Genomic DNA, 24672 nt, shown 5'->3' on the forward strand with positions numbered 1-24672 from the left:
CAGGCATTGAAACAGGGAAATGCACATATTTCACAATAGACTTCATAACCAGACAGTATCTAAACAGACTCATAATGAAAATACTAACCCTAACCCTAACCAGACAGTATGCTTCCCTAGGCTTTACCAGACCTCTCTGTGCTTTGCAATGCTTCTCTATGCTTTACCAGACCTCTCTGTGCTTTACAACGCTTCCCTATGCTTTACCAGACCTCTCTGTGCTTTACAATGCTTCCCTATGCTTTACCAGACCTCTCTGTGCTTTACAATGCTTCCCTATGCTTTACCAGACCTCTCTGTGCTTTACAATGCTTCCCTATGCTTTAGAAGTTGGCTCTTTTGGAAAAAAAAACATGTGTTTCATCACGCGAATGTTACTTTTTTTCTTTTCTCTTCATTTCCTATGGACTCCTGTCCTTTTAAAATGTGCCCCCCCCCCCCCGACCCCCCCCCCACCCCCCCCCCCCCCCCCCCCCCCCCCCTCCCTTTCTTCCCCCCCCCCCCCCCCCCACCCCCCCCCCCCCCCCCCGTATCCCCAACAGTACAAGGAACAGACTGGCATTGTGTTTTCCATGTGCTTTATAATCCCTGGAAAACAAGCGGATAACATTCCCAGCACTGAGACGGAGAAATCCCCAACAGTACAAGGAACAGACTGGCATTGTGAGGAGACCAGGGCGCTGCCAAACCCCTTCTCAAAGTGTACCGCTGTGTATCCCACCCTGGTAACAGCACAGCACAGCACAGTGTAGTGAAGCACAGAGAATATAATGAACCAGCCCCTTCTCAAAGTGTAGTACAGCACAGAGAAGATAATGAACCAGCCCCTTCTCAAAGTGAAGCACAGAGAAGATAATGAACCAGCCCCCTTCTCAAAGTGTAGTGAAGCACAGAGAATATAATGAACCAGCCCCTTCTCAAAGTGTAGTACAGCACAGAGAAGATAATGAACCAGCCCCTTCTCAAAGTGAAGCACAGAGAAGATAATGAACCAGCCCCTTCTCAAAGTGAAGCACAGAGAAGATAATGAACCAGACCCTTCTCAAAGTGAAGCACAGAGAAGATAATGAACCAGACCCTTCTCAAAGTGAAGCACAGAGAAGATAATGAACCAGCCCCCTTCTCAAAGTGTAATAAAGCACAGAGAAGAGAATGAACCAGCCCCTTCTCAAAGTGTAGTAAAGCACAGAGAAGAGAATGAACCAGCCCCTTCTCAAAGTGTAGTAAAGCACAGAGAAGAGAATGAACCAGTCCCCTTCTCAAAGTATATTGCTTTCTCTCCCAGTCTTTTTGCCTGCCTGCCTGCCTGTCCCCTCTCCCTAGATCTGTCGCCTGTCTCCCTGTCTGTCCCAGGTCCCTCGCTCTTTTAATCTGGGTGCTACCTGAAACACATCCACTCTGATCAGCAACACGGGGGGACCACTTGACACCAAGAGGACGGACACACACACACAATGCTTCCCTATGCTTTACCATGCTGTCACTGTGCTGTTACTATGGGGATATTTTATAAGGTTAGTTTACAGCTCTGTAACCCCCCTCGCTGCATGCGTGTTTCCATGACGATCGCGCTGCCCGTGTCCCGGTAAATCTCATGGATTAGAAGCTCGTGTCCCACATTCCCCTCGCACTCGAGTGCATCACAGGGTTAGGGCCACAGAGAGATTAGGAGAGGAATTAGAAAAAGGGGGAACAAGAGAGGAGAGGAGAGGAGAGGAGAGAGGAGAGGAGAGGGGAGAGGAGAGGAGAGAGGGGAGAGGAGAGGAGAGAGGAGAGGAGAGGAGGAGAGTACAGGGGAGGAGAGGAGGAGAGGAGAGGAGAGGAGAGGGGTTCCGAGCAGCTGACTGATCTCAGAACTTTGTCAAGTTGGGTCTTAAAGGATCCCAGTGATTCAGCATTGCCAGCGTGGGATGGGAATGAGACTCCCATTGCACAGCAGTGTCGCCCAGTCCAGGTTTTACTACCAGCTTGATCAGCCCCAGTGTGTCTAGGCAACAAGCTCAGGTGTGTCTTATTAAACATAGAAAAAACAAGGACTGGATCACACTGCTGTGCAGCAGGAGTCTTAATTTCCAAGGTGTGCTTCCTCTGGTCCTTTTACTAGGGGATAGTTTAGGGTCCACTCAATGTTAAATATCCCATTAATTTGAACGGGTTTTTTCTCTGTTTGTTTTCTTTTGTACATTTTCAATTGATCTTTTTTTAATGTGTTTTTTAGTATGTATATATGGCCATAATTCCCTTTTTATTAGCCAGTTTGTTCACATTTTTTTCCCACGTTCCCTACATGTTGAAGTTTCATTGTGCAGATTTGAGCAGGCCATGCTAAAAGACATTTTTTCTTCTAAAAAGCGTCTCTCTTTCTCTGCGGTTTTTGTTATCTGTATTGAACAAGGTGAGTTTCACACGATTTCACTTTTTTTTTTATGAAAGCCTTGTCACCAGAAGGTCCCCGGTTCAAATCCCACCTCTGCCACGGACTGATGGATGAGATGTTAAATCAGCATCCTATTGGAAGTGACTCTGCATACAAGGCGCAGTTCACAGCCTGTCTCTGTGAAGCTCTTTGTGATGGTGGTCCACTATGAAAGGCGCTATATAAAAATAAAGAAGACAAAGGCTTGTAATGATGCCCCCCCCTCTTGCCCCCCCCCATTCTCCACTTGCTAATTTTGCTTCTCAAGTTAGTAAGTGTATCAATCCTGTTAGCAGTCCTGTACTGTCAGCGGTTTGATAACTGAATTAGAGGAGATTAGAGTCTCTCCCGAGACGACAAATTGATCCTAAGCCCTCCCACCCGACAGATGCCACCCTCCGCCTCGCGGCATGCTGGGAAACCTTTTTTAATTACACTGAGCGAGCGAGCAAGCGGGCGAGCTGGCACACCGAAGCTCTTACCCCCAAAAAACAAACAAACTAAAAGAAACAAAATAAATGAAACTAAAACATGTGGCTTGTGGCACTGGAGCCCAAACGCTGGTCTGCTTGACTCAGTTTAGTTTCAGAAACACTAATGAAGGCACTAGAGCCCAAACGCTAGTCTGCTTACTCAGTTTAGTTTCAATAACGCTGATGAAGGCACTAGAGCCCAAACGCTGCTCTGCTTGACTCAGTTTAGTTTCAATAACGCTGATGAAGGCACTAGAGCCCAAACGCTGGTCTGCTTGACTCAGTTTAGTTTCAGTAACACTGATGAAGGCACTAGAGCCCAAAAGCTGCTCTGCTTGACTCAGTTTAGTTTCAATAACGCTGATGAAGGCACTAGAGCCCAAACGCTGGTCTGCTTGACTCAGTTTAGTTTCAGTTACACTGATGAAGGCACTAGAGCTCAAACGCTGGTCTGCTTCATTCAGTTTCTTCTAGTTTTACCTCTAGTGTTTTACAGATTATGCCTGATATTTTACATATATGTATGCATGTATGTTTATATGCGTGTGTGTGTTTACAGCTGGTGTGTTTCTCTCTCATTATTTCACACTCATCTCATCTACTAATCTCCAGACCACTGAGACATGACCTGATTAGAAATATTTACCCAACAGACTCCCTGCAACCTGTTTGATTCGAGATTACCAGAAAGAAATGAATCATAATTGAAGTTGTCTCTGTGCGTATGTCCCTCCATCCCATCCTGTCTCCCTTGCCCGCTCTCTCCCTCCCTCTCTCTCTGTCTCACTTTGCCATATGCTGCATCTGAGGATTACCATGGTCTTAATGAAATAGCCTGCCTGCCTGTCTGTTTGTCTGTCTGTCTCTCCCTTGCAAGCATTGTAAAGCACAGATAAGTCTGGTAAATCATAGGGAAGCATTGTAAAGCACAGAGAGGTCTGGTAAAGCATAGGGAAGCATTGAAAAGCACAGAGAGGTCTGGTAAAGCATAGGGAAGCATTGTAAAGCACAGAGAGGTCTGGTAAAGCATAGGGAAGCATTGTAAAGCACAGAGAGGTCTGGTAAAGCATAGGGAAGCATTGTAAAGCACAGAGAGGAGTGGTAAAGCATAAGGAAGCAGCACAGAGAGGTCTGGTAAAGCATAGGGAAGCATTGTAAAGCACAGAGAGGTCTGGTAAAGCATAGGGAAGCATTGTAAAGCACAGAGAGGTCTGGTAAAGCATAGGGAAGCATTGTAAAGCAGAGAGGTCAGAGGGGTGTAAAGCATAGGGAAGCATTGTAAAGCACAGAGAGGTCTGGTAAAGCATAGGGAAGCATTGTAAAGCACAGAGAGGTCTGGTAAAGCATAGGGAAGCATTGTAAAGCACAGAGAGGTAGAGGTATGGTAAAAGCATAGGGAAGCATTGTAAAGCACAGAGAGGTCTGGTAAAGCATAGGGAAGCATTGTAAAGCACAGAGAGGTCTGGTAAAGCATAGGGAAGCATTGTAAAGCACAGAGAGGTCTGGTAAAGCATAGGGAAGCATTGTAAAGCACAGAGATGGTATAACCATAGGAAAAGCATGGGGGACAGCACTGCTAAATTACTGTGTATATTTATAAGGAACTGTGATATCATATTTCACTAATAATAATAACACTGTGTAACACACTTAACAATTTTTTTTTTTTTTTGTTCCTGGGTAGTAAGAGTTATTTCCTAATTGCTTATGCCTCAAAAGTATAGAAAATGGCTATTATTCCCCACAAACTTTGCTTTTGTGACCAGGACAGTGATATTTCAAAATATCACTATTTCCAATGGGAAAACTGGCAAATGTGTGTCTTTTCGTTCACATAAAGTCAGAAAAAAACAACATATGAATCCAAATTAACATGTATTTATGCTAAAGTAATAAAAAGATGACTACAAAAGATTTAGAAGTGAGTAGTTTTTCGAGATTTACAATTATACTGTATTTACAGTACGATCTAGCTTTTTTAGCTCATTTTCTATACTTTTGAGGCATAAGCAATTAGGAAATAACACTTACTACCCAGGAACAAAAATGGTGTTACCTAGTGTAATAAACGTTTGTTTTTTGTTTTTTTAAATGTAGTGATGTTTCTATTTACTTGCATTGCATTTCAGAAGTGAACTCGGTATCTCATTACAGCTCACTGCTCACTGCTTCCCCCGTGTGGCGAAGGCGGGTAACAGCACGGGGAATTTGGTTCCGACCCGCCACGCAATCTTCGGGAAAAACCAAGAACAAAGCAAACATTTTTTATACACATTTAAAAACACGTTATAATAAACCCGAGTAATATTAATCCCGTTTTTTTTTTTTTTTTTTTTTTTTTTTTTTTGGTATCTGCGTTTCTATTAATTCCAGCCTGTCGGTGTTTGGAATCTGCCGATTCGAAACAGCAGGTCGCTCCGTTTTTGCGCGAATGTTTCGCCGGCGCAGATTCGCCTCCTCCTTCTTTCCACTGTCGCGAAATGGCGTCCGGGACACGCAAGGGAGGCATGGCCGCACCTCGGGACGGGTTTCTCAGCTTTAAAACGGACCTGAACCCGTCCGGACCCAAAAACAAGAAGAAGAAACAGCTCAACAAGAATAAAAAAAAGAGCTGGGGCAAACACAGCGACGTGCGGGACGTGGAGGAGTTTCTGGAGGACGTGCGCTTTCAGGAGCGGACTGTCGGGTCGGTGCCTCCGCTTCGCAAACTAACAGCTGATTTATAAAAAACAGACACGAATTTAGTTTGCGCTGAATAAAGCAAAGCCGCTCTGGACCGTATCGAACCGAGCCGATTCCCACCGCAGCTCGCCGGCGAATTATTCCGGAGATAATTCATTCGTTTCGGCTTCATTAGTTTCCACGCGTGGAAATGCTGCCCTGTAATTAGCGCACGGTGCTCGTGGGTCTTTGCGTGGGGCTGATCCACAGCGAACTTATTAAACGGGTCACCCGTGTTTCTCCTAACAGTTTAAAATGAAGGCGCTTGAGATGGAGGAGTGACCCACGGAGGCCGCGTTTGTTTCTGTCCACGTTGCTGCAGTGCATGTGTAGATCTGATCCTGTTTTAGACCGGTTTCCATTTTAAAAAAAAAAACATTTAGTTGGATGTTTGTGGTGTTAAAATTATAAACGCGACGCTGATTTTTTTACTGAGCAAACGTAAATATACCCCGCTTATCAACCTCGCACAGATTGTTTATAATTTGCTCAATAAATTGGATTATTCCAGAAGTCTGTCATCAAATAAGTAACAGCTCTGGTTAGAAATGATATTTTAATAATCGTTAAATATTACGACGAAAGAGTGTTATTAAACACAGCTGTACGTAATTATCACAGACACGGTCTACCCAATATACAGTTACATTCTCTGTATCAAAATCGTATTCTCTGTACATATTATAATTTTTTTTTTTCAGAATTGTTTGTTTTTTATGGAAAAAAAAAAAAAGTTACATTTATAACAAACAGCAACACACTGATCGGGTAAGAGCGCACCCCGAGTGTATTGTGCACCCCGGTAATCAAATCGTTTGCCCAGCTGCCCTCAGATCTCTGTGGAGACTAGGGTCACAGGATACACGCTGGACCGTGTGCCCCTCTGAGTGCTGGATTGGGTTTCTGGTAGACAGTCCCTGTGTTTCATGTGCGGTTTGTGTTTTTCTCGTTTCCAGCGGCCTCATCTCAGAGAAGCCTGATGACAGTCTGTTCTTTGTTGACGCAGGAGGTGAGAGGAGAGGTAGGTACTGCCAGTGTAATATTAATAATAGACTGCATTGAGGGGGGCTGTGAACCCCAGGACTGGGTGCAGCAGGGCTAGTGTGAGTTTCTAACCCTGCTCAAACTCCTGGCTCCTGATCATTTCAATATTAATAATAATAGACTTCATTGAGGGGAGTTCTGAACCCCAGGACTGGGTGCAGCAGCAGCAGGGCTAGTGTGAGTTTCTAACCCTGCTCAAACTCCTGGCTCCTGATCATTTCAATATTAATAATAATAGACTTCATTGAGGGGAGTTCTGAACCCCAGGACTGGGTGCAGCAGCAGCAGGGCTAGTGTGAGTTTCTAACCCTGGATGTTATTGATGCAGCTGTTTTGTGTTTTCAGACTCAAATCTCGACAAGGACAAGCCTCTGCAGGACGATGTGATTCTGCAGCCTGACTCTCGCATCCCGGCTCCCACAGAGTGAGTGCCTGTCTGCCTCAACGTGAGGGACCGAAACTCACTATCGTTCTGCAAGGGCCCCGCGTCCTACAGCGATGGGGCTTCAGATTCACCCCGAGTGGGGAATGAGATCAAACCACAAAACCGAGGTCCTGATTTCTGGAGAGGCGTGTCGAGGCGCGCTGACATCACGGTTACAGTATCCGTGCCAAAGGGTTTTCATTCAGGGCCGAGGAGGTCACGTGACCCAATGCATGTAGCTTCATACAAAAATTAAGGTTTTGCTCAGAAGTCAACTTCCCAACATTTCGCTGTGTTTAACACACCTTTGTATTTTGAAAACACAGGCATCCTGGTATTGAGTCTATAGATCAGTTTGTTTTCCTTCACTAATGCAGATAGGGTGTGTATAGTGGGGTGCAGCACTCAAAACTAAGAAGGGCACACTCATGCTTGGGGGATCAAATTACTAAAACCTGCCAGTGACATCAGTGGGCACAGCAGGGTTTTGTGTACCCCTGTAATCAAATCGTTTGCCAAACTGCCCCAAGTTAAAATAATCTCAGATCAGAGTTGGGTGCTTTCCTGGACTGCAGACCGGACGCCTGGTCTGGTGAACTACATTATCGAGCTGCTACAGTCACATGATACACACTGGGTAGTGTGTCCTCGGTGTTGGATTGGGGTTATGATACGGTTTGTATGTCCTCAGTGTTGGATCGGGTTGATGATGCGGTCCCTGTGTTTGATGTGCGGTTTCTGTTTTTAGCGTTTCCAGCGGCCTCGACTCCGAGAAGCCCGATGGCAGTCGGCACCGCAAGGACAAGCCTCTGCGGATCGATGTGATTCTGCAGTCGGACTCTCGCATCCCGGCTCCCAAAGAGTGAGTGCCTGTCTGCCTCCGCGTGTGCGTCCGAAACTCATTGTCGTTCAGCAAGGGCCCCGCGTCCTACAGTGATGGGGCTTCAGATTCACCCCGAGTGGGGAATGTGATCAAACTGCAAAACTGAGGGTCTGATTTCTAGTTCTGCTGTTCCTCAGCCTTGCTGATCCCTCTCTGTCGCCCCCTGGCTACAGTGCGCTGTCACTTGCTGATCCCTGTCTCTCTCTCGCCCCCTGGCTGCAGTGTGCTGGCACACCAGATTCCCAACGCGAAGAAGCTGCGAGTCATCGCCCAGCGTGCTCAGCAACTGGAGGCCCGCGGCGTGGTGCCACGGCAACAGAGACTGCTCCAGGCGCGGCTGCAGAGATCCCTCGCCAGGAAGGGGAAGGCAAACAAACCGGCAGCAAACAACGACCCTCAGAGAGGGTTCTACGATCTGTGGAGCGGAGCAGGTGAGGAGAGGTGGGGTGTCGAGATTGCAGCCCCTTCCTGCAGCGTGTGTGTGCTGTCCCATTATTCGTTTTCGATCTATATTTTAAAATGTATATTAGATTTTTTTTTTTTTTTTTTTTTTTTTTTTTTTTTTTCATCTTAAAGTTTTGGCAGGGCAATGTCTCAAAACTCCATAGATTAGAAAAAAATTCAGTTAAAAACCCTTGACTGACCTAGGAGATACAATTCAATTTGCATAGCAGACTGAGCCAGTCCAGGTTTTATGTTCATTCTGTGTGCCTAGTGATAATGACTCCCATTGGTTTGAGCAGACAGGTTTTAGTTTCATTGTGAGCCTGTTATTATTATTATTATTATTATTATTATTATTATTAGACTCGCGTTGCAGAGCAGTTTGAATCAGCCCAGGTGTTTGCTCTGGGAGTCTTCAGCTGTGTTTTTGCTATTGGGGGTAAACTGAGCTGAACCAAGTTGGGAAGGCTCCCGTCTTGATAGTTAAACATTGCAGCGATCACCATGCAGTTTCATTGTGTGTGTTCTTGTAGCTGCTGAGACTGCAGACCCCTGGTATCTACAGCAGACCAAGAAGATGCTAGTCAAGGTGGGTGAAAGCCTCAGGGTCTCTATTGTTGTTATTGTTATTGTTATTATTATTATTATTATTATTATGTTCAAATACACGGAGAGAGACTTTAGTGGAAACGTTTGCCATTGAATCTGTTAGGTTTCTGTTGAAGGCATTGGGAGATTCTTTCAACGTCTTATTCAATGTATTGTTTTTCTCAGTTCATCCCTGTTGAATTCTCTCTCTCTCTCAGCGTCCAGCGCGTCTCAATGTGAAGCCCTCCACTCTCCCTGCTGTCGAGGTTCCTGCCCCTGGAGCTTCCTACAACCCTGACTTCCTGTCTCACCAGGTAACCCCTCCCTGTCCTCCTGTCTCACCGGATAAGACTCCTACTGCACAGCAGTGTGATCCAGTCCAGGTTTTGCTACCAGCTTCATCAGCCCCCAGTGTGTCTAGGCAACAAGCTCAGGTGTGTCTTATTATTAAACTCACAGTGAAACCAGGACTGGATCACACTGCTGTGCAGCGGGAGTCTGATTCCCAGCCCTTTTATTATTGGAACAATGAAGTCGTTATGAACAGTCTAATAACAAAATGTAATAAAACAGGGAATTAAAATTGGTTTTCGGTGTACAATTAGAGACGAAGCTATTTAAAAGCTAGTTTGTAACAGTAGAACAATTATCTAAAACGTAATTCGTTCGTTCTCTCCCTTTATCTCTTTTTCAGGCTCTGCTGCGTCAAGGCCATGAGATAGAGCTGAAGAAACAGAAAGCTGAGCTGAGGCTAGAGCGCCAGCTGGCCTTCCCCAAGGAGCAGATAGCCACTCGGGTACTGAGCACGGGGCAGCCTGCTTTCTCCTGGGGTCTCTGTGGTGCAGAGGGACTGTTAGTTACTGTAGTCTCTCTCCTCGTCTCTGTGGTGCAGAGGAACTGTTAGTTACTGTAGTCTGTCTCCTTGTCGCTGTGGTGCAAGGGTCTGTTTGTTAATCTAGTCTCTCTCCTTGTCTCTGTGGTGCAGGGGTCTGTTTTTTAATCTAGTCTCTCTCCTTGTATCTGATGCAGGAGTCGGTGTTCCAGGAGGAGGTGGAGGGGCTGATAGAGGACTCGGAGGACGAGGGGCCTCATGATGAATACACTCCCCAGTACCAGGCTGCCTCTAGAGAGAAGAAAACGGAGAGGCAGAGAAAGTGGGAGAGACAGCTGAGAGAGAGGGTGAGAGAGGGGATCCCAGCCCAGGGGGGGGGGGGGGGGGGGGGGGGGGTGCTTCAGTGCTCAGTGTGCCATGGAAAGCAGGGCACGTTGAAAACATATATTTTTTTTTATTAAGTTGCGTTGCCCAATGAGGAGAGACATCCTTGCGCACGTAGTATTCCCGGCAGGTGCATGCTGGGAATGTGAAGAATGCACAGGGTTTCCCGGGCGCTGCCGTGTGGGCATTGCCGTGGGAACTGAGGGCTTGAGTTAGAGGCTGGGATTAAAAAGCTACACGATTTTTTTTTAATGAACATAACACATGTCTGAAGAAATCTGAGGCAGGGTTATGAGGGTTTTTAAGATTTGTTTAATTAGTCCTGTAGGGAACACACTTAGGGTGCAGCCAGGTTTGTGGTGTAACTCTGTGTTTCTGTGTCTCACTCCTCTCCGCTCTGCAGGAGAAGCGTTGGAAGGCCCTGCGACAAGCCAGGGACCGGCAGCAGCAGCTATTCCGGCTCCGCTCCCTCAAGGCGGAGGTGCTGCGGCAGGAGGAGACCACGGGCCTCAGGAAGGAGGCGCGTCGGGCCAAAAAGCTTGAGGAGGAGAGCATGCCACGAAGACTGGGGAAACTCAAGTGAGAGAGAGAGAGAGAGCTATCGCAGACTGGGGAAACGAGAGAGAGAGAGAGAGAGAGAGAGAGAGCTATCGCAGACTGGGGAAACTCAGAGCGAGAGAGAGAGAGAGAAGAGAGAGAGAGAGAGCCTATAGCAGGATGGGGCAGAATGGGGGGGGAAACGAGGAGAGAGAGCTTACGCAGACTGGGGCGGAGGAAAACGCGAGACTATCGCAGACTGGGGAAACGAGAGAGAGAGAGTCTCTCGCAGACTGGGGAAACGAGAGAGAGAGAGCCTCTCGCAGACTGGGGAAACGAGAGAGAGAGAGAGCGCTCTCGCAGACTGGGGAAACGAGAGAGAGAGAGACTGGGGAAAACGAGGAGAGAGAGAGAGAGAGAGAGGAGAGAGAGAGGAGCAGCCTCTGGCAGACTGGGGAAACGAGAGAGAGAGAGAGCTATCGCAGACTGGGGAAACCGAGAGAGAGAGAGAGCCTCTCGCAGACTGGGGAAACCGAGAGAGAGAGAGAGCCTCTCGCAGACTGGGGGAAACGAGACGAGAGGAAACGAGAGAGAGAGAGCCTCTATCGCAGACTGGGGAAACGAGAGGAGAGAGAGCCTCGCGCAGATGGGGAAACGAGAGCGAGGAGAGAGAGAGACGAGCCTCTCGCAGAATGGGAAAAGAGAGAGAGAGAGAGAGAGAGAGAGAGAGAGCCTCTCTCAGACTGCAGGAAACGAGAGAGAGAGAGGAGGTTTCTGCTCTTCGAAGGAGTCGAGAGACCCTCTGACAGAGAGAGAGAAGCTTTCGCAGAGGAAACGAGAGAGAGAGGCCTCTCGCAGACTGGGGAGAGGGCAGAGAGAGAGAGGCTCCTCTCGCAGACTGGGGAAACGAGAGAGAGAGCTCTTAGCAGACGGGGAAAGCGCAGGACTGGGGAGAGAGAAGGAGAGGAGAGCCTCTCGCAGACTGGGGAAACGAGAGAGAGAGAGAGAGAGAGAGAGAGAGAAAAAGAGAGAGAGGAGAGAGCAGAGAGATCTGACTGTCTTCTCTCTCGGAGAGTAGTCTGACCCCTCTGGGGGAACTCTGAGAGCTGAGAGCCTCTGAGGCAGATGGGAAAACGAGAGAGAGTTTGCTCTCGCGAGAGAGAGAGAGAGAGCCTCTCGCAGACTGGGGAAACGAGAGAGAGAGAGCGAGAGAGAGAGAGAGAGAGCCTCTCGCAGACTGGGGAAACGAGAGAGAGAGAGAGCCTGCCTGCCTGCCTTGCAGACTGGAGAGAAGTGAGAGAGAGACTGGGTGTTTGAGGCTATGAGTAATAAAGTCACATACCTATTTGAATCTGTTAGCAGCAGCTCTGCTTGCACTGTTGCAGAGTGCAGATAGATCTCACACTCCATGCCAATGATAGAATTCTCCAGGCATCTATACTGTAAATGCACAATGATTGATTCATCTTAGAAGACATGTCCCCATTGTAATCTAATAGCAACAGCTACACTTGCAATCCCTGCAGAGTGCAGACCTGCCCCTGAGCACAGACTGTGTGTGAGCAGCGATGGCAGTCAGACTTCTATTGCACAGCACTGTCACCCAGTTCAGGTTTTGCTACCAGCTTGATCAGCCCCAGTGTGTCTAGGCAACAAGCTCAGGTGTGTCTTATTATTAAACTCACAGTGAAACCTGGAGTGGATCAGACTGCTATGGAGCAGGAGTCTGATTCCCGTCCCTGGCGGGTCTCTGTTAGTCTCAAGTCTCCCGAATTTTTCAAAAGTTTTAATGTGTATGTATTTCTGTTTTCAGATACCAGGAGCCAGACCTGGATCTGCAGCTGAGCTCTGAGATGGCAGGATCTCTTCGCAAACTCAAGGTGAGTGAGTCTGTGTGTCTTGAAGATTTAAGCTCTTTTAGGAAAGTCCGATCAGAGAGAAATTATTTTATTTTGCTTGCGTTTTAAGCATATTTCTTTCTTGACACACCACATGCTATTATAAGCAACAAATATCAATAAAAAAATTAAAAAAACGGCCCTTTTGATAGTAGAGCCACACAGCTTCCCTCCCAGTCCCTGAGAATGTAAAGGAAACTACATTTTCATCGCAGTGAAAAGGAAGTCTTACAGTTTTGAAACGTTTTTGATTGAATTTCTGAATTCTTTTTGTTTTGACTTTTTTTTTTCTGCTTGTTTCCCTGCCGGGCAGCCAGAGGGCAGCATCCTCAAGGATCGCTTCAAGAGCCTGCAGAAGAGGAACCTGATCGAGCCGAGAGAGCGAGCAAAGTAAGACACAGGGCTGTGCCTTCACTGTGAAACAGGGCTAGACTTGAACAGCACTGTCATAGCCAACATATTAATAATAATAATAATAATAATAATAATAATAATAATGAGCACTAGTCTACACACTCCACTCCTGGCTCATTAATAATAATGAGCGCTGGTCTACACGTTCCACTCCCGGCTCATTAATAATAATGAGCGCTGGTCTACACGTTCCACTCCCGGCTCATTAATAATAATGAGCGCTGGTCTACACACTCCACTCTCGGCTCATTAATAATAATGAGCGCTGGTCTACACACTCCACTCTCGGCTCATTAATAATAATGTACACTAGTCTACACACTCCACTCTCTGCTCATTAATAATAATGAGCGCTAGACTAAGCTCAACCTGTTTGCCTCACTACACGGTGAACATAACTACCTGATGTTTTTTTTTCTCGCACACTCCTCGATGTGTTTTTCTTTCTGCAGTCCCGTGCGATGCGTTTGTAATAACGGCTCCCTTTTTTCTGTTTCTGCGTTTCGTTTCAGGTTCGTGAGAAAGCACAAACTGAAATACGTGGAGAAGAGGGCCTTCAGGGAAGTCACGTAGGTTGAACGCAGGTTTATTTTGATCTCCTCGTTGGCTCCTGGTCTCGCCCCGAGCTTTCGGTCGTTCTCTGAACCATCTGAAAGCTGGAGCACCGACGGGAGGCCTTTGGAAGTCCGTCCCGGGTCGTATCGGGAAGGCTGGCGCAGTCGAATTTTTAAAGTGTTTGATTGCTTATCCAGTGGCTTTTTAAGTTTTAGTCAAGGCACCTGGGGGTGCTCTTTATAAAAGCATGCTGGGTTGCACAGATCCTGAGATCCCTGTGTTCAGAGTGAAGAAGCAGCTGCCTGGGTTTGTGTGGGTCGCTGTTCTTCTCCACAGAGTCTCAGAAAAGCAGCGATCTGCACAAACCCAGGCAGCTGGTTTCACTCTGAATGGTAAGCGCTCCTTCTTAATCTGTCCGTGGCGCTCTGATTAGCTGAAGCAGAATTCAAAATGCCAATTTTTGTTTCTGTTTAGTTTTGAAACCTCCTTTTCACAGGCCATGTACCTTTTTAACTCACTGGAGTGACTTTGATCTGAAGCCTCTCTCGAAACCCGGTTGATTTTTGATTCCTCTGTTTGCAGGTTGTAAGCTACGCCCCGAAGACCAGCCTCCCCACACTGTGGACCAGCTCTCCGTCCCGTTCAATAAAGCTTTATTATACTCTGCTCGCCCCTCTCTCATTGTGTACCAACCCCTGCCTCTATAAAACCGAGGGAACGCAGTGCCGCTCTGCGTTTTGGACCTTCGTTTCAGGAGACCAGGTTTCACGGCACTGCGCGGGAGACTTGGGGGGGTGGGGGGTTTAGATCCAGGAAAGTTGTGACATGCCACTTAGAAAAAGATATCCTGTTCATTTTAAAATAAGCTTCGTCGTGCTTGTACAGGTTTGTTTGTGAAGTTGCTCGGTTGGTGTTACAGTGATGTAGTTACACCACCCCTGTGTGCTGCTCTGCAAGCACGTTACTTTGAAACAAAGGGCTGCTTCCTCCCTGTGAAGGGGAACCTTTCTTTAACGACTGTCCTGTAATTAGTTTAGTTCTAGAGGCAGGGACCCACAAAACCAAATGTTTCCTCGGGTCGATACGTATCTAAGTGCGAGCGTGGGTTGCGTTTCAGAAATAATATTTTTCATATCTCCTACAAAGTTTCACGGCTCGTTTGACGTTTATCCCGCTGTGCTGTATTCCACTGTGCTGTATTCCACTGCTGTGCTTTTAATGTCGGGACACTTTTATAAGGGTTAGTTTATCCTGGATTGTTTTTCAGTATGCTTTACCATGCTTCCCTGTGCTTTACCAGACCTCTCTGCTTTACAATGCTTCCCTGTGCTTTACAATGCTTCCCTGCTTTACCAGACCTCTCTGTGCTTTACAATGCTTCCCTATGCTTTACCAGCCTCTCTGTGCTTTACAATGCTTCCCTATGCTTTACCATCCTCTCTGTGCTTTACAATGCTTCCCTATGCTTTACCAGACCTCTGTGCTTTACAATGCTTCCCTATGCTTTACCAGACCTCTCTGTGCTTTACAATGCTTCCCTGTGCTTTACCAGACCTCTCTGTGCTTTACAATGCTTCCCTGTGCTTTACCAGACCTCTCTGTGCTTTACAATGCTTTCCTGTGCTTTGCAATGCTTCCCTATGCTTTACCAGACCTCTCTTTGCTTTACAATGCTTTCCTATGCTTTACCAGACCTCTCTGTGCTTTACAGTGCTTCCCTGTGCCTTGCAATGCTGTCACTGTTCTGTATTAAACTTTACTTTGGGACACTTTTCTAGTTTTCTTAGTTTACCCTGTTTTGTTTGTTTTGAACAGGCAGGATTTCAAGTTTCGGTTTTTTGTCTTAAGAGATTGACTCCGCCCCCGCAGGTTGCCTCGCGTCTCTCAACACTGAGATTTATCGCTTTCTCTCTCTCTCCCGCTTTCCTAACGCAGTCATTAATCTTGACAGAAATAAACAGCAGCTGGCCAGGTCTCAACAAACCTTCTGTCCGAGAGAAATTGCAACAAAATGTATTTAAAGAGTAGCTGCTTATTACTGATATTGTTATTATTGTCATTTGAGAACACGCTACTTTGTAATTTTTGGAGCAGTCAGTCACCCCAAATTAATGTGATGCTTAATTTGGGCAGGTTTTTAAACAATGTGATGATAACGTGAAAGAACTCGGCACGGGACCTCCTGGCAGGGACGCGATTCCTGTCAATGCGTGGCAAGGTGTCCCAGGACACGTCAGGAGGAGATCTGAGTTATCTGAGCGAGCAAAGCGGGAGGGGTCCCTGAAATGTATTTATTTAATTTGTTACGCCTGCGTAGATCAAGATCGTACGGAGAATTCTGCCAGGTCTGAGAAAACAAGAAGCATTTTCCTCGCGTTTATTATAGAAACGTCTGTTTGAAAAAGCATCACAGTTTCAAGCGTGCATGTTTTACACAGGATTGATCAATAATCTACGGTTCTCTTTAGGCAATGTACCATTTTTAGTTAAGACTATTTTATCAAAGAAGAGCATCTTGCCCTATTGATCATTTTTATACTGCATAGGCAAATGTCTCTGAAAAAAACATTGGGAGCAATGCCAATTCCGTGTGTCTATTAGGTATTATAATGACATCATTCAAGGTGTCATTCCTATATGAAGAACGGATTGTCCCAAAGTAAAAGTGTCATTTTATTGTCCCAAAGTAAATATATATATATATATATATATATATATATATATATATATATATAATATAGTATGCGCACATATATCTTAGAAAAAATAAATAACGTTTTGGGGGAATGAGTTTTACACAACTGCATCCAACATGAAAATGCCCAAACTATTTTAAACATAAATGAAGGGTGCTACAACTTAATTTTAATGAAGGTCATTCGAGTTGGTGACGTTTTTTTCAGTAACATGATTGATGAAGCACACGGATCTGCAGGGGAGGGTGAAAGAACAGCTATATGAAGCACAGATCTGCAGGGGAGGGTGAAAGAACAGCTACATGAAGCACAGATCTGCAGGGGAGGGTGAAAGAACAGCTATATGAAGCACAGATCTGCAGGGGAGGGTGAAAGAACAGCTATATGAAGCACAGATCTGCAGGGGAGGGTGAAAGAACAGCTACATGAAGCACAGATCTGCAGGGGAGGGTGAAAGAACAGCTACATGAAGCACAGATCTGCAGGGGAGGGTGAAAGAACAGCTACATGAAGCACAGATCTGCAGGGGAGGGTGAAAGAACAGCTATATGAAGCACAGATCTGCAGGGGAGGGTGAAAGAACAGCTATATGAAGCACAGATCTGCAGGGGAGGGTGAAAAAACAGCTATATGAAGCACAGATCTGCAGGGGAGGGTGAAAGAACAGCTACATGAAGCACAGATCTACAGGGGAGGGTGAAAGAACAGCTACATGAAGCACAAGGTCCCTGGTTCAAATCCCACCTGCTACTGACTTGCTGTGTGACCCTGAGCGAGTCACTTCACCTCGTTGTGCTGAAGAAAGATTTATAATCCAAAACCTTCTGTTATAAATTATTTCTTTTAAATGAATTATTTCAGTGTACCTACATGAGATTTTATCTTTTTGATTTTGCTCCATTTTGTGCATAAGAGTTTACCCTTTTGAAATTGTGTGTGTGAGTGTGTGTTGTGTGTGTTGTGTGTGTGTGATAGATCTGATTTCAATGATACAGATTTGGGGTGCAGGTGATATGCTTGTCAGTGTGATGTACAATGTTACATAATATAATAGTACAGAGAGAGAGGAGGAGGGGAGGTAAAATCATTTATCTCCTAATCCACTTGACACACGCCACTGCCTAGTGCCTCTCAATCACTCGGGTGGAAAGAGAGACGTGAGAGAGAGAGAGGAAGGCTGGTTACCAGTCAAACTGCAAGCCAGAGAGAGAGATAGAGAGGGGGGAGGGGGGAGGGAGGGAGGAGAGAGAGCGAGAGGAGGAGAGGAGCTCTTTGAACGCCAGTCAAGCAGCAGAGTGAAGAAAGAGTCGGAGGAAGAAAGGGTTGAGACGGGAGGGAGAGTGAGGGAGGGAGACGGAGAAAGAGAAGGAACGAGAGGATGGACAAGAGGAAACATTACACCTATAATCTCCACGTTTAAGTATATATAACCATAGCTATAAATACACCCATCACAAATATGATGGACTGTTAAAACCTTATTATATTTGTTTCTGTGCTACGTGTAGACAGACAGAAAGATAGAAAGCGAGACGGCGCTGGTTTTTCATTCATTGAGTTGCTGGCTCTGCGGGGGTCTCCTCTCCTCTCCTCTCCTCTCCTGTTCTCTGCTGGCTGGCTGTCCGGAGCTGTGATGGGGGAGTGGACGATTCTCGAGAGGCTCCTGGAAGCTGCCGTCCAGCAGCACTCCACAATGATCGGCCGGTAAGAATCATTCTGCCTGACTCTGTGCAAAATACTCTTAATGAGCGCTAGACCCTGATATTGATGCGATCCAGCCCTCTGAAATGTCTTTATAATATACAGCACTAGACCCTGATATTGATGCGATCCAGCCCTCTGAAATGTCTTTATAATATATACAGCACTAGACCCTGATATTGATGCGATCCAGCCCTCTGAAATGTCTTTATAATATACAGCACTAGACCCTGATATTGATGAGATCCAGCTCTCTGAAATGTCTTTATAATATACAGCACTAGACCCTGATATTGATGAGATCCAGCCCTCTGAAATGTCTTTATAATATACAGCGCTAGACCCTGATATTGATGAGATCCAGCCCTCTGAAATGTCTTTATAATATACAGCACTAGACCCTGATATTGATGAGATCCAGCCCTCTGAAATGTCTTTATAATATACAGCACTAGACCCTGATATTGATGAGATCCAGCCCTCTGAAATGTCTTTATAATATACAGCACTAGACCCTGATATTGATGAGATCCAGCCCTCTGAAATGTCTTTATAATATACAGCACTAGACCCTGATATTGATGAGATCCAGCCCTCTGAAATGTCTTTATAATATACAGCACTAGACCCTGATATTGATGAGATCCAGCCCTCTGAAATGTCTTTATAATATACAGCGCTAGACCCTGATATTGATGCGATCCAGCCCTCTGAAATGTCTTTATAATATACAGCGCTAGACCCTGATATTGATGAGATCCAGCCCTCTGAAATGTCTTTATAATATACAGCACTAGACCCTGATATTGATGAGATCCAGCCCTCTGAAATGTCTTTATAATATACAGCACTAGACCCTGATATTGATGAGATCCAGCCCTCTGAAATGTCTTTATAATATACAGCACTAGACCCTGATATTGATGAGATCCAGCCCTCTGAAATGTCTTTATAATATACAGCACTAGACCCTGATATTGATGAGATCCAGCCCTCTGAAATGTCTTTATAATATACAGCACTAGACCCTGATATTGATGAGATCCAGCCCTCTGAAATGTCTTTATAATATACAGCACTAGACCCTGATATTGATGAGATCCAGCCCTCTGAAATGTCTTTATAATATACAGCGCTAGACCCTGATATTGATGCGATCCAGCCCTCTGAAATGTCTTTATAATATACAGCACTAGACCCTGATATTGATGAGATCCAGCCCTCTGAAATGTCTTTATAATATACAGCACTGGACCCTGATATTGATGTGATCCAGCCCTCTGAAATGTCTTTATAATATATAGCAGACCTCTCTGTGCTTTACAATGCTTCCCTATGCTTTACCAGACCTCTCTGTGCTTTACAATGCTTCCCTATGCTTTACCAGACCTCTCTGTGCTTTACAATGCTTCCCTATGCTTTACCAGACCTCTCTGTGCTTTACAATGCTTCCCTATGCTTTACCAGACCTCTCTGTGCTTTACAATGCTTCCCTATGCTTTACCAGACCTCTCTGTGCTTTACAATGCTTCCCTGTGCTTTACCAGACCTCTCTGTGCTTTACAATGCTTCCCTGTGCTTTACCAGACCTCTCTGTGCTTTACAATGCTTGCCTATGCTTTACCAGACCTCTCTGTGCTTTACAAGGCTTGTCTATGCCTCACCATGCTGTATCACACTGTGCTGTTACTGAGGGACTCTGTTACAAGGTCAGTGCAGGGATGTGTGAGTCACTCTGGAAATTGTGTCAGCGCTTGAATTTTTGTGACGCCAACCGACCTTCTAGGAAACAAGGATAAGTTTGAGATTCACGTTTCTGAAGCCTCGCGCTGGGGCTGGCCCTGGGGCTGGCGCTGTGGCTGGCTCTGGGGCTGGTCCTGGGGCTGGCGCTGGGGCTGGCCCTGGGGCTGGTCCTGGGGCTGGCGCTGGGGCTGGCCCTGGGGCTGGTCCTGGGGCTGGTGCTGGGGGCCTGGCTGGCCTGGGGCTGGGGCTGGCCCTGGGGCTGGCGCTGTGGCTGGCTCTGGGGCTGGTCCTGGGGCTGGCGCTGTGGCTGGCTCTGGGGCTGGTCCTGGGGCTGGCGCTGGGGCTGGCCCTGGGGCTGGTGCTGGGGCTGGTCCTGGGGCTGGCGCTGGGGCTGGCCCTGGGGCTGGTCCTGGGGCTGGGGCTGGTCCTGGGACTGGCGCTGGGGGTGATAACGGCACATGATGGTTATTTCCTCTTAATATAAATGAATCGCAATAAATTCAGATAGTCGCTGGGGGTCGATAACGGAAAATGGATGGTTATTTCCTCTTAATATAAATGAATCGCAATAAATTCAGATAGTCACTGATTTGCCCATTTTGACAGTGTCCCCAGATTTCCAGCTGCAGTGGTTTGATTTCACACACACAACAAACCCTAACTGCAGAAGCAATGGGGTGCTCTAATGCGTGTGCTCTCTGCTGTGTGCAGATCTATAGCAGTGTAATTGGTTAGTTGTCTCATGAGACACAATGCACACTAATAGGCAAAGCGTTAAGAGAAACAGCTGCTGCTCTCCTTCTCCAACATGAAGCTGCATCTGCAGCGGGAGAGAAGAGAACTCTGTGTGAGATTCCTGAACATTTCCTATAATGAAGAGAGCAGCGTTCCTGAGGGACTGAGTGGGAATTTACACTTCAAAGAGTCAGATCAGATTCCTTAGAGAGACACACTGACACACTGAGATGCATTGGGATACACTGAGATACACTGAGACACACTGAGACACATTGAGACACCCTGAGACACACTGAGATGCACTGACACACACTGAGTCACACACACACTGAGTCACACACACACTGAGTAAAACACACACTGAGACACACACACACTGAGTAAAACACACATACACTGAGACACACACACTGAGTCACACACACACACTGAGACACACAAACACCGAGATATATTCACACTGAGACACACTCACACACGAATGACCCTTCTCCTACACAGGAATTTAACTATTAACAGTTGTTGCCATGGTAGCGCAGTGCCGAATTAAAAATTAAAGGGTAAAAAGAGATGTCTGCATCCCTTAAAGGGGAAGCAACAGCGATGCTAATTATAGACTATGGGCCTCGGGAAATGAAGTGAATATTATAGAACCTACCCTAATCTTCAGGACTAAACCAAGTGAATCAGGTTTTTTTTTTACAACCCCCCCCCCCCCCCCCCCAATGTGTTTTTATCTATAATATACAGATTCATGCTGCACAGCAAACAGCAACGTAATGTGATTTATGGTTTTCAATGATTTCATTTTATCCCCCAGATGCAGGGATCACTCGTCAGAGAGAGGGGGGAGGAGGAGGAGGGGGGGGGGAGAGGGAGAGGGGGGAGGAGAGAGGGAGAGAGAGAGAGAGAGAGAGAGAGGAGAGGGAGGAGAGGAGGGGAGAGGGGGGAGGAGAAGGAGGGGGAGAGGGGGAGGAGAGGGAAGATGGGGAGGAGAGAGAGGGGGAGAGAGGGAGAGGAGGAGAGGAGAGGAGAGGAGGGGAGGAGAGAGAGAGAGGAGAGGGGAGGAGGATGAAGAGAGTAGAGCTCCCTCACTCAGATAATACCCTGTTTTGCATGTACAGTATTCAGCTTGTGAAGCTAATGCAAGCCGTCCTGTCCTGAGATTACTCGGGGTGTGTGCGTGCGCTTCGTTATCTTACTCGTTCTCTCGATGTGTTGTTTTTGCAGCATCATAAACAAAAAAACGGGGAAAAAAAACGTTCCTTGTTTCTAAAACCCAGCTGTTTACAAAAAAATACTGCAGTTGACATGCAGAGAAGGTTTGTGCTTTACAATGCTTCTCTATTCTTTACCATACCTCTCTGTGCTTTACAATGCTTCCCTATGCTTTACCAGACCTCTCTGTGCTTTACAATGCTTCCCTATGCTTTACCAGACCTCTCTGTGCTTTACAATGCTTCCCTATGCTTTACCAGACCTCTCTGTGCTTTACAATGCTTCCCTATGCTTTACCAGACCTCTCTGTGCTTTACAATGCTTCCCTATGCTTTACCAGACCTCTCTGTGCTTTACAATGCTTCCCTGTGCTTTACCAGACCTCTCTGTGCTTTACAATGCTATGGCTGCATCTATCTCTGTCTCTCGCGCTCTCTTTCTCCCTCTCTCCCCCTGTTCACACCACTCTCTCAGCACAGAATAAATTCACACATCTTCTATTCTTAGCCCAGAGATTGACGCTGGGTCGGTGATGGGAGTGCTGGCAATCAGCTTTTCTGAGAAAGAAAGTGTTGCAAATGTTAGCCCTGTACATACTGTACTATATATATATATATATATATATATATATATATATATATATATACATACCTCAGTCAATTAGACACGACACAACCCCAGAGAATAAATTACTGTTTCTAAGTGTCGGTGTGTCATTCTCTAATCGTGTTGAGAGTTCGTTTCATTCTCTTGCTCTCTTTGATTTCTGTTCACTCTCTCTCACACACCATCCCATTCTCTCTACTCTTGTTCCCTAACACTCTGTGCCTCTGTCCTCTTGCTCAGGATCCTGCTGACGGTGGTGGTGATTTTCCGGATCCTGATCGTGGCGATCGTGGGCGAGACGGTGTACGAGGACGAGCAGGTCATGTTCATCTGCAACACGCTGCAGCCGGGCTGCAACCAGGCCTGCTACGACAAGGTCTTCCCCATCTCTCACATCCGCTACTGGGTCTTCCAGATCATCCTGGTGTGCACGCCCAGCCTCTGCTTCATCACCTACTCCGTGCACCAGGCCGCCAAGCAGAGGGAGCGGCGCTGCTCCTTCCTGCACCCCCTTCTCGAGAGGGACTTTGGGGGCGGCGCGGGGGAGAGGACGCTCCGCAAGGTCATCAACGGCATTCTGGTCCAAAACCCAGAGGGGTGCGGCAAAGAGGAACCGGACTGTCTGGAGGTGAAGGAGATTCCGAACAGTCCCACTCGGGGTGCCAACGACAGCGGCAAGAGCTCCCAGTCCAAGAGCCGTCAGCAGGAGGGGATCTCCCGCTTCTACGTGATCCAGGTGGTTTTCCGGAACGCTCTGGAGATCGGCTTCCTGGCCGGGCAGTACTTCCTGTACGGGTTTAGCGTGCCGGGGAGGGTGGCGTGCGAGCGGTACCCCTGCGTGAAGGAGGTGGAGTGCTACGTGTCGCGCCCCACGGAGAAGACGGTGTTCCTGGTGTTCATGTTCGCAGTGAGCGGGGTCTCCGTGCTGCTCAACCTCGCCGAGCTCAACCACCTGGGCTGGAGGAAGGTGAGGACGGCGATCCGAGGGGCGCAGGCACAGAGGAAGTCCGTGTGCGATGGGGGGATGCGAGGAGGAGGAGGAGGAGGAGGGGCGGGTAAGAAAGACCCCCCACCCCCGCCCCCTCCGGCCGCGCCCAACCTGGGCAGGACCCAGTCCAGCGAGTCTGCGTACGTTTGACCGCGGGGGGGGGGGGGGGGGGGGGGGGGGGGGGGGGGGGGGGGGGGGCTCCTGTGTTGGTTCTCTGCCCCCTTCGCCTCCATCCAGCACCAACATCCTGACTCTTATTATGAACAGGTTTTGATTTTAAAATGTCTTTTGCAGTAAAGGTGAATTTTTTTTAAAACTTCTCGTATTTTACCGGAGCGTGTATCGTTTTGTATGTTGGGGGTGGGGGGGTAGGTTGAATTTATCCCCTCTTGCAGTGCATGCATAAAATAATTGTAAGGTGCTGAAAAAAAAACTAAACTCTGCGCAGTGACATCACAATGGCTGTTGCGATGTCACGGAGACCGACAGTGACCCTTTGTGACATCACAATCGCACTGAAGTTCCACAACACCAGCAAGAAATAAACTTTGCTTCTTTTGAAATGAATAAAGCACAATTCCTTTATCTATTCTCATGACACACATAAAGAAGAGGATGATGGGAGCACATCCCTGTTGTTTTAATGAATTGTATTTCTAGGAACTTTTTCAACGGAGCGCTCTCGTTAAATTCTCTTCGGAACGAATGCCTTGTAAAACCCTGTAATACGGTTACTTGCGGATAGAGAGAACTTTCATTGCAAGAAGCTGTTAGAGTAAGACAGAGAGTGAGAGAGAGACAGATTGAGAGAGAGAGACAGAGAGACTTAGAGAGGGACTGAGAGAGCAGAGAGAGAGAGACAGAGAAAGACAGAGACAGAGAGACTGTGAGAGAGACAGAGATTGAGACACAAAGACTGAGAGAGACTTAGAGAGGGACTGAGAGAGCAGAGAGAGACAGAGAAGGAGAGACAGAGATAGGCAGAGAGAGACTGAGAGAGAGTTACAGTACATTACATCTTTGGCAATGCTTGTTGAAATCATCATGCCAAGAAAGTATTTTAACTTGAGACAGAGCGAGCTGGGGAGCAAGTCTTCATTCCCACACACACGTCTTGCTGCTCTGACTCTGTTTAACTTCACTGCATGTCAGCTGTCTCTGTTTATCTTGAAGACGCAAAGACAGGGCTGAACCCAGCGGCTCAGAGCAGAAGAACAGGATAGAAGCACAAACGAGACTCAAAGAAAGATATTGCAGGAGACTGGAACCTGGTGTCTGAAAACTGGAACTGAAGATGAAGTGGAAGCGACAGTGAAGGGAGGGGGGAATGGGCTGATTGATACAGACAGGGGCTGACTGCCGATGCACC

General features: G+C 47.0%; 2 protein-coding genes across 2 annotated transcripts; both read left to right on the forward strand.

Annotated features, from left to right (window-relative positions):
• The first annotated feature begins 5333 nt into the window (after positions 1-5333).
• On the forward strand, positions 5334-14279 carry nop53 (NOP53 ribosome biogenesis factor). The gene is made up of 14 exons (XM_041236310.1): positions 5334-5575; positions 6567-6631; positions 7000-7078; positions 7827-7940; positions 8184-8392; positions 8939-8994; positions 9212-9307; positions 9688-9789; positions 10023-10172; positions 10613-10788; positions 12560-12626; positions 12958-13034; positions 13571-13627; positions 14196-14279. Exons 1-14 carry the CDS (start codon positions 5370-5372, stop codon positions 14200-14202), a joined length of 1461 nt encoding a protein of 486 aa, XP_041092244.1. The 5' UTR covers positions 5334-5369; the 3' UTR covers positions 14203-14279.
• Positions 14280-17627: 3348 nt separating this feature from the next.
• LOC121304897 (gap junction delta-2 protein) lies at positions 17628-23619 on the forward strand. The gene is made up of 2 exons (XM_041236318.1): positions 17628-18013; positions 22556-23619. The coding sequence occupies exons 1-2, from the start codon at positions 17943-17945 to the stop codon at positions 23451-23453; spliced, it is 969 nt and encodes a 322-aa protein (XP_041092252.1). The 5' UTR covers positions 17628-17942; the 3' UTR covers positions 23454-23619.
• The last annotated feature ends 1053 nt before the right edge of the window (positions 23620-24672 follow it).

This window comes from Polyodon spathula, chromosome 40 (genome assembly GCF_017654505.1).
Source record: "Polyodon spathula isolate WHYD16114869_AA chromosome 40, ASM1765450v1, whole genome shotgun sequence".
Classification (NCBI taxonomy): domain Eukaryota; kingdom Metazoa; phylum Chordata; class Actinopteri; order Acipenseriformes; family Polyodontidae; genus Polyodon; species Polyodon spathula.